The sequence below is a fragment of the Colobus angolensis genome, unplaced genomic scaffold (assembly GCF_000951035.1).
Source record: "Colobus angolensis palliatus isolate OR3802 unplaced genomic scaffold, Cang.pa_1.0 Scaffold7, whole genome shotgun sequence".
NCBI lineage: Eukaryota > Metazoa > Chordata > Mammalia > Primates > Cercopithecidae > Colobus > Colobus angolensis.
Window position 1 is genome coordinate 6,599,869 of NW_012120709.1, and position 13,780 is coordinate 6,613,648.

At 37.6% G+C, this 13,780-nt stretch overlaps 1 protein-coding gene across 2 annotated transcripts in view; it reads left to right on the plus strand.

Annotated features, from left to right (window-relative positions):
- Positions 1-13,780, plus strand: part of CNTN5 (contactin 5) — a 1,321,567-nt gene that overhangs the window by 1,236,233 nt on the left and 71,554 nt on the right. For both annotated transcript variants that reach the window (XM_011926604.1, XM_011926603.1), the window contains one exon: positions 11,358-11,507. In XM_011926604.1, the coding sequence (XP_011781994.1) occupies positions 11,358-11,507 (150 nt within the window). The remainder of the gene's footprint in view (positions 1-11,357; positions 11,508-13,780) is intronic.

The following is a 13,780-nucleotide window of genomic DNA, read 5'->3' on the forward strand; positions in this document are numbered from 1 at the left end:
CTACATGGAAACTGAACAACCTGCTCCTGAATGACTACTGGGTAAATAATGAAATTAAGGCAGAAATAAATAAGTTCTTTGAAATCAATGAGAACAAAGAGACAACATACTAGAATCTCTGGGACATAGCTAAAGCATTGTTTAGAAGGAAATTTATAGCACTAAATGCCCACAGGAGAAAGCGGGAAATATCTAAAATCGACACCCTAACATCACAATTAAAACATAGAGAAACAAGAGCGAACAAATTCAAAAACTAGCAGAAGACAAGAAATAACTAAAACTACAGTAGAAATGAAGGAGATGGAGAAACAAAAACCCCTTCAAAGAATCAATGAATCCAGGAGCTGGTGTTTTGAAAAGACTAAACAAATAGATAGACCACTAGCCAAATTATTAAAGAAGAAAAGAGAGAAGAATCAAATAGACACAGTAAAAAATGATAAAGGGGATATCACCACTGATCCCACAGAAATACAAACTACCATCAGAGAATACTGTAAACGCCTCTATGCAAATAAACTAGAAAATCTAGAAGAAATGGATAAACTCCAAAACATCTATAACCTCCCAAGAAGAAACCAAGAAGAATTTGAATCCCTGAATAGACCAGTAACAAGTTCTGAAATTGAGGAAGTAATTAATAGCTTACCAACCAAAGAAGCCCAGGACCAGAGAGATTCACAGCCTATTTCTCCCAGAGGTATAAAGAGGAGCTGGTACCATTCTTTCTGAAACTATTCCAAACATTAGAGAAAGAGGGACTCCTCCCTAACTCATTTTACGAGGTTAATATCATCCTGATACCAAAACCTGACAGAGGCACAACAAAAAAAAGAAAATTTCAGGCCAATATCCCTGATGAATATCAATGGAAGAATCCTCAGTAAAATACTGGCAAATCAAATACAGCAGCACATCAAAAAACTTATCCAAAATGATCAAGTCAGCTTCATCCCTGGGATTCAAGGCTGGTTCAACATATGCAAATCAATAAACATAATCCATCGCATAAACAGAATCAGTGACAAAAACCACATGATTACCTCAATAGATGCACAAAAGGACTTTAATAAAATTCAACAACGCTTCATGGTAAAAACTCTCAATAAAATAGGTACTGATGGAACATATCTCAAAATAGGAAGAGTTATTTAGGATAAACACTCAGCTAATATCATACTAAATGGGCAAAAAATGGAAGCATTCCCTTTGAAAACTGGCACAAGACAAGGATGCCCTCCCTCACCATTCCTAGTCAACATAGTATCGAAAGTTTTGACCATGGCAATCAGGCAAGAGAAAGAAATAAAAGATATTCAAATAGGAAGAGAGGAAGTAAAATTGTCCCTGTTTGCACATGACATGATTGTATATTTAGAAAACCCTATTGTCTCAGCCCAAAACCTCCTTAAGCTGATAAGCAACTTCAGCAAAGTCTCAGGATACAAAATCGATGTGCAAAAATTACAAGCATTCGTATATACCAATAATAGACAAACAGAGAGCCAAATCATGAGTGAACTCCCATTCACAATTGCCACAAATAGAATAAAATACCTAGGAATACAACTTACAAAGGATGTGAAGGACTTCTTCAAAGAGAACTACAAACTCCTCCTCCAGAGTACATAACAGAGTACACAATAGGGATGTGTACTCTGTTTCAGGGATATTGGCCTGAAATTTTCTTTTTTTTGTTGTGCCTCTGTCAGGTTAGAAATAACAGAGTACACAAACAAATGGAAAAACATTCCATGCTCTTGGATAGGAGGAATAAGTATCATGAAACTGGCCATATTGCCCAAAGTAATTAATAGATTCAATGCTGTCCCCATCAAGCTACCATTGACTTTCTTCACAGAATTATAAAAAACTACTTTAAATTTCATATGGAACCAAAACAGAGCCTGCATAGCCAAGACAATCCTAAGCAAAAAGAGCAAACCTAGAAGCATCACACTACCTGACCTGAAACTCTACTATTAGGCTACAGTAACCAAAACAGCATGGTACTGGTAACAAAACAGATATACAGACCAATGGAGCAGAACAGAGGTCTCAGAAATAACACCACACATCTAAAACCATCTGATCTTTGACAAACCTTACAAAACCAATGGGGAAAGGATTCCCTATTTCATAAATGGTGTTGGGAAAACTGACTAATCATATGCAGAAAACAGCAACTGGACCCCTTCCTTACACTTTATACAAAAATTAACTCAAGATGGATTAAAGACTGAAATGTAAGACCTAAAACCATAAAAACCCTAGAAGAAAACGCAGGCAATACCATTCAGGTCATAGGCATGGTCAAAAACTTCATTGCCAAAAGCAATGGTAACAAAAGTTAAAATTGACCAATAGGATCTAATTAAACTAAAGATCTTCTGCACAGTGAAAGAAACTTTCATCATAGTGAACAGCCAACCTATAGAATGGGAGAAAATTTTTGCAATCTACCCATCTGACAAAGGGCTAGTATCCAGAATCTACAAAGAACTTAAACAAATTGACAAAACAACAACAACAACAACAAAACCCCATCAAAAAGTGGGCAAAGGATGTGAACAGATACTTCTCCAAAAGAAGACATTTATGCAGCCAACAATCGTATGAAAAAAAAGCTCATCATAACTGGTCATTCGGGAAACGTAAATCAAAACCACAATGAGATACCATCTCACGCCAGTTAAAATGGTGATCATTAAAAAGTCAGGAAACAACAGATGCTGGAGAGGATGTGGAGAAATAGGAACGCTTTTACAGTGTTGGTGGGAGTGTAAATTAGTTCAACCATTGTGGAAGACAGTGTGGAGATTCCTCAAGGATACAGAATCAGAAATATCATTTAACCCAGCAATCCCATTACTGGGGATATATCCAGAGGATTATAAATCATTGTACTGTAAAGACACATACACACGTATGTTTACTGCAGCACTATTCACAATAGCAAAGACTTGCAACCAACCCAAATGGCCATCAGTGATAGCCTGGATAAAGAAAATGTGGCACATATATGCCATAGAATACTATGCAGCCATAAAAAAGAATGAGTTCATGTCCTTTGCAGGGACATAGATAAAGCTGGAAACCATCATTCTCAGCAAACTAACACAGGAACAGAAAACTAAACACCGCTTGTTCTCACTCATAAGTGGGAGTTGACGAAGGAGAACACATTGACACAGGGAAGGGAACATCACACACTGGGGCCTGCCAGGGGGTGTGAGGGCTTAGGGGAGGGATAGCATTAGGAGAAATACCTAATATAGATGACGGGTTGATGGGTGGAGCAAACCACCATGGCATGTGTAACAAACCTGCCCATTCTGCGCACGTATCCCAGAACTTAAAGCATAATAAAAAAAGAAAATCTAATATAAAATTACACTGCACACCATTTTAATGCCTACTTCCAAGATGTTTGCATTATAGTTGCATTATTTTAAAAATTTTTTCATCTCTAATCATTTTCTTTTCATTTTATAATTCCCCGTATCTCTCTAAATGTGGCTGTCCAGCAGGGATATGTAAAAATCACACTTACTTGATAGTTATTAGACACTTATTAAACATATTGGTATTTGAAAAGTGTACAGTAAGTCTACAGAAGAGAATCTTTAGAAGCAATTGTCCATACTAACAACTGTGTTTTTGTTTTAAAGTCGAATGACCTCTAATTGACCTATTTAGAAATTAAATATAGAAATCAGCAAAATATTTGAGTGCAGTAACCTTAAAACTCAACCAGAATATTATGAGAGTAAAGTGGTTCATTTTATTGTATAAGTAAATGAAATTGGAGTTTTTGTGTGAAACATCGTAATATCAGAAAGAGAAAATGTGTTTATATGCAGAATTTAATTCAGAATTTCTTTGATATTTAGGCTCCTGCATTAAGTTAGACCTCAGTTTGATCATTATAGTGTCTATAAACATATTTATTATGCACATATACATATTTATTTTGTATTATAGATAATTGCTCATATCAGCCTCATTCCTGGATCCATTATAACCCTGTGATACCTTTAAAGACCCCAAAATTGGGGAATCTCTAGGTATGGTAGTTAACTCAGGAAGGACACATTTAAACCACATGAGCAGGTTTACTCAGAAATTCTTATAACCTTCAACCCTGTGCTTCAATCTTATTCTGAGTGTGACAGCTTAAATCTTTGGCTCTGCAGCCAGGAAATGACCTCAAATTCAGATCTGGTGTTGGGCACTCACCTAACTCATCCTCTTCCCTACAGCCATGCTCCCTATCTGCTCTTGCCACACTACCCATGCAGCTTACTTTTGGAGAAGTTTTCCTTGTGGATACATTGCAATACATGCGTGTTTTATTACTCATCCTATGCCCATAGCAATCCAGTACATATCTTCTACCTGCTACATCCATGCTTTGCTAGTTACACTTATGTTCTGATTCTCGCCTATGGTTTTCTCAGTTCACCTGTTTTTACTTATTGTTTATATATACATACGTTTATATATATATACATATATATGTGTGTGTATATAAAAATATACATATTCATGTGTCTGTGGAGGATTTAGGCATTTGAATTAAATGTCATTCATTTGTTTGTTTTAGAAGTCCCTACTGTAAAGTCGCAACTTTCTAATATTATTTGAATGCTAGAAATATTTTCAAATTTTTATTTTACTTTAAGTTCTGGGATGCATGTGCAGAATGTGCAGGTTTGTTACATAGGTATATGTGTGCCATGGCGGTTTGCTGTACCTATCAACCTGTCATGTAGGTTTTAAGCCCCACATGCATTAGCTGTTTGTCCTGATGCTCCTGATGCTCTCCCCTCCCCTCACTCCCTGACAGGTCCCAGTGTGTGTTGTTTCTCTCCCTGTGTCCATGTGTCCTCATTTTTCAGCTCCCACTTATGAGTGAGAACATGTGGTGTTTGGTTTTCTATTCCTGTGTTAGTTTATTGAGGATGATGACTTCCAGTTTCATCCATGTCCTGGCAAAGGACATGAACTCATTCTTTTTTCATGACTACATAATACTCCATGGTATATATGTGTCACATTTCCTTTACCCAGTCTATCATTCATAGGCATTTGGGTTGGTTCCATGTCTCTGCTAATGTAAATAGTGCTGCAATAAACATACACGTGCATGTATCTTTATAGTAGAATGATCTGTGTTCCTTTGGGTATATACCCAGTAATGGATTGCTGGGTCAAATGGTACTTCTGTTTCTAGATCCTTGAGGAATCACCACACTATCTTCCCCAAGGGTCGAGCTAATTTACATTCCCACCAACAGTGTAAAAGTGTTCCTATTTCTCCACAGCCTCACCAACATCTGTCTTTTCTTGACTATTTAGTAACCCCATTCTGACTGGCATGAGATGGTATCTCATTGTAGTTTTGATTTGCATTTCTCTAATGATCAGTGATGGGTTGAGCTTTTTTTATATATGTTTGTTGGTCACACAAATGTCTTTTTTTGAGAAGTGTCTGTTCATATCCTTTGCCCACTTTTTGATGGTGATATTTTTCAGAGTTCTTTTTTAATTCAATTCAGCAAGAACAACACTTCTAAAAACTCTGCAATTGTGCTGTACTTATAAAAATGTTTTCCTTCAGAAAAAGATTTCTGCAAGTGATCAATGGTATTTATCCTTCATGGTTCTAGGGCTCTCCCTAGATGTGTCCTCTTCTAACTCATTTCTCCAAAACGCACCATTAATTGCAACTATTGGCAGAGGCATGCTGTCCTCAGGGCAAGCCTAACGAAGAGCTGTCCACAAGATTTACGTGCTCCAAAATAGGTCTTTTAGATGCTTCCTGGTTTAGTACCATGCTCATTCTCATAGTTTCTTTCATGCCTATGATGGGGAAATAAGTCTCTCTGGAACCACACCGGCTCCACTGGCTCATGGGCCTTTCGGTTTCGTAGTTGCTCCCTCATTCTAAATTAATTTCAGTCAAAATAAACTCTAATTTAACAATATCCATTAGAAAAAAAAATGAATCTGGAGTTTAAACTTGCTGATACAATTAATGCAATTGATAATCTACTATTTGAAAAGCATTTAAAATATACCAAAATGAGCATAAAAAATAATGAGTTTCTCATTTGTGGAAAATGAAGTCGAAGGTTCCACATGAACCCTCTAGCTGAGCACATCTTGGAATTAACGTATGAATACCGCCTCCTGCAAATGAGACTAAAATGTAAATGAGAATAATGTATTTATTTTGCAAAAAGTATGCAAACAGCCATAACAAATAGATCATTTCACTTGCAGACCTCTTTTCCACTCAAGCAAATGGCTTTTGATTTAGAAACCTGACTTTCTTTTTTATACTACTGAGAAGCATTAGCTGACGTAATTTTTGATTATGTCTACCTAGGAATATCAAATTGCCTATAATCACAGAATTCATTGGTCTTTGTTTACTTAACTCGGATATGCTTCTTAAATATTCTTATATCAGTGGATATGTCTTCTACTGCGGATATTTTTGCACAGATTGATTGGTTCCATTTTTCAACTGTACAGATTTGGTATTTTATTAATTAAATTGGTGGCTGAGTTTGGGTGGCACATACTTGTGATCTCAGCACTTTGAGACATCCTGAGGTGGGAGGATCACTTAGGGCCAGGAGATTGAGACCAGTCTGGACAACAGAATAAGATCTTGTCTCAAAATAAATAGTCTTGGATGTGATTCTTTTGCTTGGAAAGACATTTCAACAAGATGCTTCCCCTAAGTCAATATAAGGTCTTTCACTGTCTTTAGTTGCTGTCATGTTCTCTCTGATGCACAATGTTTTCTTTGAAACCAACTTGTCCCTAAAGTTCTGGAAATAATATCTTTATAAAAAGATGCTACAAGACTTTTAAAATGCTTATTTTGGTATAAATCCTCCATTATTCTTCATCTCCACAATATTGCATTTCAAATCAAAATCCTAATTGTATAAAAAAGAAAATTTTTACTTTCTTTCATATTGTATTTTGTTTCACCAAAAATAATAATACCTTCAATTAATACTTATAATTATTTTATATCTCTTACAAGTAACAGGGAATTTAGAATTTCCAAATCTTTTTTTTTCTTTTTTTTTTTTTTTTCACTTTAAAGAGAGGAATGAAGGGTGGTGGAAAGGATATAGGCTTGGAAAGGGAGTCTTTAAAGTCTATAGTTATGACCAAGAGGATATAAATATGCATAGATTTGGAAGGAAGACTATTTTTATATGTATATTAAAGCTTATACTAATTATATCAAGATTCAAGCAGAATTAATAATGTCAATTCTGATCACATCAGGCAATTTGAACTCTCATTCATTTAATAAAAATTTACCAAGCACCTTTTAGGAAGTGTTCTAGGCACATGCGATATATCAATGAACAACACCAAATAAATAAATCCTTGCCCTTGTGAAGATTGTATTCTTATAGGTGAAGACAAACAATAAACAGAGAACATAATAAGCAAGTAAATTATATAGTATCTTAGAAGTTGATGAGTACTATGGGGGAAAAATAAATTATATGCAGTAAGAGGAATCAGAAGTACTATGATCAGGGTCAGTGTATTAGTCAACTCAGGCTGCTATAACAAAATTCCATGGACTGAGTGGATTAAACAACAGAAATTTACTTTATTACAGTTCTAGAGGTTGGGAGTTCCAACATCAAGTTGCTTTCTCACTGTGTTCTCACATGGATGACACACACACACACAAAGTGAGAGAGAGCTCTCGTGTCTCATCCTATAAGGACACTAAGATCACAGCCCCACTCTTACCACATCATTTAACCTTAATTATTTCCTTAGAAGCTCTATTACCAAATAACAGCCACATTAGGGGTTAGGACTTTAATATATGAATTTCAAGAGGACATATTTAGTCCATTGCAGGAAGCTTGCAATCTGAAATAGAGTGGTCGGGGTATGCCTTACTGAGAAGGTATATTTGTGTACATTTTATAGGAGGTATGAACTTAGGTATCCCAATATCTAGGGGGAGGCAGCCCAGGTATAAGGAGCAACTAGAGCAAAAGTATTAGGAGCATGATATGTAAGAGCATTAGAAGATCAGTGAGGCAGGAGCAGAATGAGTTTTAGGGAGAAAGGTAGATGAATTTTGAGAGATATTGTGGTGGAGAGATGATGGTGCTTCAATGTGACAGAAGCTTGGTGACACAGGTCACTGATGCTTTTATGACAGAGGTCATAAAAATGATCAGAATTTGAAACTATTTGGAAGCTAAAACCCACAGCATTTGTGACAAACTGGATGTAAACAGTATGAGAAAAAAAGAATTCAAGGAAAACTATAAGATTTTTGACCTAACCAACTTAAGGATGGAGTTATCATTAGGTGACATGGAGAAGCCTGAGAAACCTTCATAATTGGAACAGATTGGGTAGCAGTGAGATAAAGAATTCAATTTAAGACATATTAAGTTTGATGTATCTGTTAGATATCCAAATGAGATTTCAGGTAGGCATCTGGGCATATAAGTATGGTGTTTAAGTGAGAGGTTTAGCATAAAGTTATAAATTAGAAAATTATTGTCATATAATATTTTAAAATATGAGACTTTATGTCACCTCCAAGAAAGTAAGTATAAAATAAAGAAGACACAGTATGAAAATAATGCCCTGGAGCACTGTAACAGTAAGAGTTGTGGAGAAGACAGCCATCCAAAGGAGGCAGAATAAAAGCAATCATTGAGGTAAAAGGAAAACCAAAATAATGTCATTCCATGGAAAACAAAGGAATAAAGCCTATCAAAGAAAAAGGCCTAATGAGCTGTGTCAGATGCTACCAAGATGTCAAGTAAAATGAAGACTGAGAATTGATCATTAGTTCTAGCTATATGGAGGTCATCGGTAACCTTGACAATAGCAGTTTTGATGTGATAGTAGGCCATCAGCATCAAAGTCTGACAAGAATGAGTTCCAGAGACAATAGGAGAAAAATTAATATAGACAACTCTTCCAAGAAATTTTTCTGCCAAGATAAGTGGAGATATCAACATAGTTTGAAGTCACAGATGCCATAATTTTCTAATGGATTGGAATGGGAAAGGGGAGAAAGAAAGGAGTCCAGGATGGCCCAAAGATTTGGCATACAACATCTGTAAGAAAGCAATTGTCATTCCCTGGATAAGAATACTGCAGAAATCTATTCAAATAGTAATGTCTATTAATAATATGCCATTGAACATACGAGTCTGAAATCTAAGGAAGAGGTTCATTAAAAATATTAGAATTATCAGCATAGAGGGTATCTAAAACCATGAGGCTGGATAAATCACCATGGAGTAAGAAAATGGAAAAACGTAGAGCCAAATTGCATCAGGAAGACAAAAAGAAATCAGCAATGGAGACTGAGAAGGCATAATCAGGTGGGAGAGAACCAGAAGTTAAGTTTCGAAAAGTATTTCAAAGGATGATCAACTGTGTCAAAGGATGATGATAGTTCAAGTAAGATGAGTAACAGAGATCTGGCCTTAAGGTTTCAGTAACAGAGACCATTCATTGGTAATCTTGACAGAAACCAGTCTGATGGAAAACTGAAGGTAAGAGTCTGACTGGCATGGGTTCAAAAGAGAATGGAAGAAAAATAATTGCAGACAGTAAGTAATAGCATAAACAACTCTCAAAAGAATCAGAGAAACTGAGTGAAGGCTGGAAGGAGAGGAAATATTAAGAGACCTTAGTTTTGTTTTTCAGAGAAAAACATCCGCATGCTTGTATGCTGATGGGAAACATCCATTAGAGATGTGGGAGAGAGAGGAAAAAAGGGCTAGTTCTTTTTCTCCATGATATCTTAAGAGGTCCACCCCTTAATAAGGGTAAAATTTCTTCGTTTCTATTGGAGTAAAAAGTTGTAGATATGCCCAGAGAGGAGATTAAGTATATAGGGGATTTTGCTAATGACAGATCATAAATTCCAAGGGTCACAGTGGAAGAACTTCAAGAATGAGGAAGAGATATGAGCTGGGCAGAAAAGAAAATTGGCAGAATTCTCTGGAGATTAGAATAAAAGGGATGAGCATGGTCCAGATGTCTGGAGTTACTTGAGATGACTTACATAAGTATAAGTAAATTAAACAGTGGTGTTAAGTCCTGGTGCTCCCAATGCAAATATTAGTGATACAGTGTAGGCTCTGGGCTACAGAAGGCTGAGCATTATCTGGAAATCTCTTCTCCTCTTTTGTATGTTTGTCAGGCATAGCTTGACATTTCAAGCTGTGGTCTGATAGTGGCCTTTCCCTCACCCACCTCTTAGACTCCAAACGTACTGCTCAGTTGCCAGTGCAGCAAGAGGGGACAGACTTTTTATTTTTCCACGTCTTCCTGTCACTGCTTTAAGAAAACACATCAGCTCTGCAGTGCTGTGAGATTTGTCGGGCAGCTCACGCTGCCTATGCTCTGAGCATTCACCTTTCACAGAGCTACTTATTTGGTAACATTCTTTTGGTACCTTTCAGAAGAGATTTTCATGGAAAATTCAAGGCGATTTCATTCCACCTTGCTGTGGTAAAACAGAATTGAGTCCTCAAATCAAGATGCCAAACTCCCATCCCAGCTCTACTGCCATGCCTACAAAGAAATCCAAGACTGATATAAATCCAGAGGATCTTTGCATGCTGCAAGGGAGATTCTCCACATACTGCCTTTTCACTCCTGTAACAAATGTTTAGAAACATTTCCTAGACAGCAGAGATGAGTGAACAAGAAAAGCAGTCCAAAGTGAAGCATGTATGCCATGTATAAATACTTCACCAATGGTAACTGTACTACTGACAAACAATGTTATGCCCTGACAAAAATTTAAACGTAGTACAAAAGTCACTCTAAGAAGAATTCAGTGTTTCTACTCAGATATCACAAACTGTGTTTTTAAATTAAAGAGATATATTGTTAATTTCCTGCTTGGAATTACCAAGTGACTAAACATGTTTGCCAGAACTGGGAGAGCAAACTGCTCAAGAAATTTCCTAGAAATTGAAAGAAAACTGTTTATATTATAGTTCTAATTGGCCCCTTATCTGGGGCTGAGGGATTGATGAAATAATTATTAGTGTACATAATGGCAAGTTTTGTGTAAAGATAAAATTAAAGAGTTTTAATTAACTCCAACAAACTTTGACATATGCAAGTACTTACTCCCTGAAGATTGGTTTTCATTTTATTAATGACACTGGAGGTGACACCATGACCACGTGTTGTGAGGAAATATGCTTTAGCCTGCTGATTCTGTCGGTAGCATTAATATTCTTGATTGCCATTTGTAGCATTTTTCCAGTCCTCCTAATGACATAAAATTTCTTTCCTTTCTATAGTCCCAGAAATCATAACAGGGGACATGGAGTCAGCCATGGCTGTGGACCTAAACCCCTGGGTAGAATATGAATTTCGAGTGGTGGCCACCAACCCTATTGGGACAGGAGATCCAAGCACCTCATCTCGAATGATCCGCACAAATGAAGCAGGTAAACATTTGGATTAGTCAGATTGGATCTGGTATGCTTCTAATCGTCTTGAAAGTGAGGTGAATTCACCGTGATTGCTCCATTGCTTGCCTTAGCGTAATTTGTCCTGATTCATTTACCTAAACATCATAAAATTATTTTCTTTAAAATAATTATTTCATTTTATTTGTTCTCAGAACATTTTCTCCTTATTTCCTCAAATACAACCATCTAAATGCTTAAATTTTCTCCCAATCCTTGCACTGATCTTCAGGTTACCATGAAACTGAAGCAGTTCATTTATTCTTCTAATAATATACTCATTCAATATAGCATACCCTTAAGATTCAGAATAAATCTGCTCCCCTTCTGTTTCTCCAGTGATACTTTACTCGAATTACAGTGTACTTCCTTAGAACTCTTTTATGTTACCCTTCACCACTAAACCCATATAAACTACACTTTGCAAAAAGGAAACATAGTCCTTCCTTGACCTACTGCCTTCTTGAAGTTTATATGTAATATAAATACCAATCTACTCGACTTTGAAAACATTACATTATTCTCATCTTTTAGAAAAAGCACATCTGATAAAATGTTCCTGATGACTAAGGAATTAACAGCTCTATTTGAATTTTAAGATAGCTTGCCTATCACATGGAAGGAGCAAAAAAAATAAAGAAATAAGGAATACAGAAATTTTCTGAGTAGATTTTTTATGATGTTGGACAAAGTCTTATTGAGGTCTATCTTTTATGTCTCCCTAATATTGTATATTTAGAAAGTGTCTAGTTACACATTTACTTAGGGGAACGCAAACATTAATAGTGTTGATAAGAACAATATGAAAACAATAGAAAGAGGAGGATCAGGGATAGGTACAGGGAGGAAAAAATAACAAATGTTAATGTTTTATGCTCAATGATAATACATGAGTCTCAAATGAAAGTGCACTGAAAATGAAGATTTGTCATATATGTTCAGTGCCCTACATTGAAACCTAGAACATTGTTTGGTACTGGTACTCAACATGTCATATTTGTAAAGGGAACAATTTTTTCCTTTATAGCCCCCTACGCACACCAGTACGCAGGTCAGATAGGCATGTACATACAAGACGAAAAATTAACTGTGTCCATTGTGTGTTATAGTTATAGAACTGAACCAAAAATATGACTTTTGACCTCTAACAAATTGAACAAAGCTTATAATCATTAAAATAAACTATCAAAACAGTTGGCTTTTTCTCTAAAACATATTATGGCTCTCTAGGAAGGAAGGAGAATGGAGGAAGGGAGGGAGGGAAAAGAAAGAAAACAAATCCCAAGATGGCCCACTAGACTCAGATAAAGGGAACAGCTCCTACTGAGGGACCCAGAGGACTGGCGTGCTCCTAACAGATCTTCACAGGGAAGGCACTGAGAGTGGACAGAGGGAAGACAAGAGAGACTGGGCTGATGGGGGGAGAAAGTTGGGAACCCTATGCGGGGTGACAGCACACTCGGACTTATTTCTAGCCCCCAACAGCTCTGGGGGAATGGGTGAGTTGAACTGGCAAGAAGCAACCCACTCTTGCCACAGGCCTCTGGAACCCCAGCAGAAGGAGACCCCCTAGACCACCACGGACTCTGGCAGGGAGAGCTGCATAGAGAAGTGTTAGGAGCTGCAAGCCAGCTGATGTGGAGCACAGAGGGTTTGGTACAAAAGCATCTGTAGTGGAGCATGGTCAGGGACGACCATCCCCCTAGGTCTGATTTGCTCCATAGGAGACTTTAGCCCTAGGGAAACTTTCTGTCTGTCCTGAACTCTGTAAGGCAATTTTGCCCATCAGATGGGGCCGTTCCGACCTGAGCAACACCTTAGTCTGCTGGCCTCTCCGAGGGCCTCAGTATGGCCACACCTGCATGCACAGAACCCTCGGGAGCCTTGGGAGGCCTCATCATAGCTTCTGCTCTGGCGGACCCTGACTGCAAGGCAGAGAGCTCAAGCGGGGTAGCACCTCTGGCCACTCACCAGCCTGCACAGCCTTTCCTCACGCTGCAGCCGCAGCGTCCCCCATATTCCTCCATGGGGCAACTCCCACATGAGTTTGCTGGGCGTGTCTGCTTAGGACTAGGGGTGGGGATTTGGGTTTGCTTTCCTTGCCCTGACAGCACCTGATAGTGCAGTCTGCTACCCCTTCCCGTGCCAACCACCATTGCAGACAGAGTTTTGGTGGGTACAGAGCCAGCAAGCCCCACCCCAACAAGTACCCCACACTTACGTTCAGAATGTACAGAGAACAGCAGATCCTC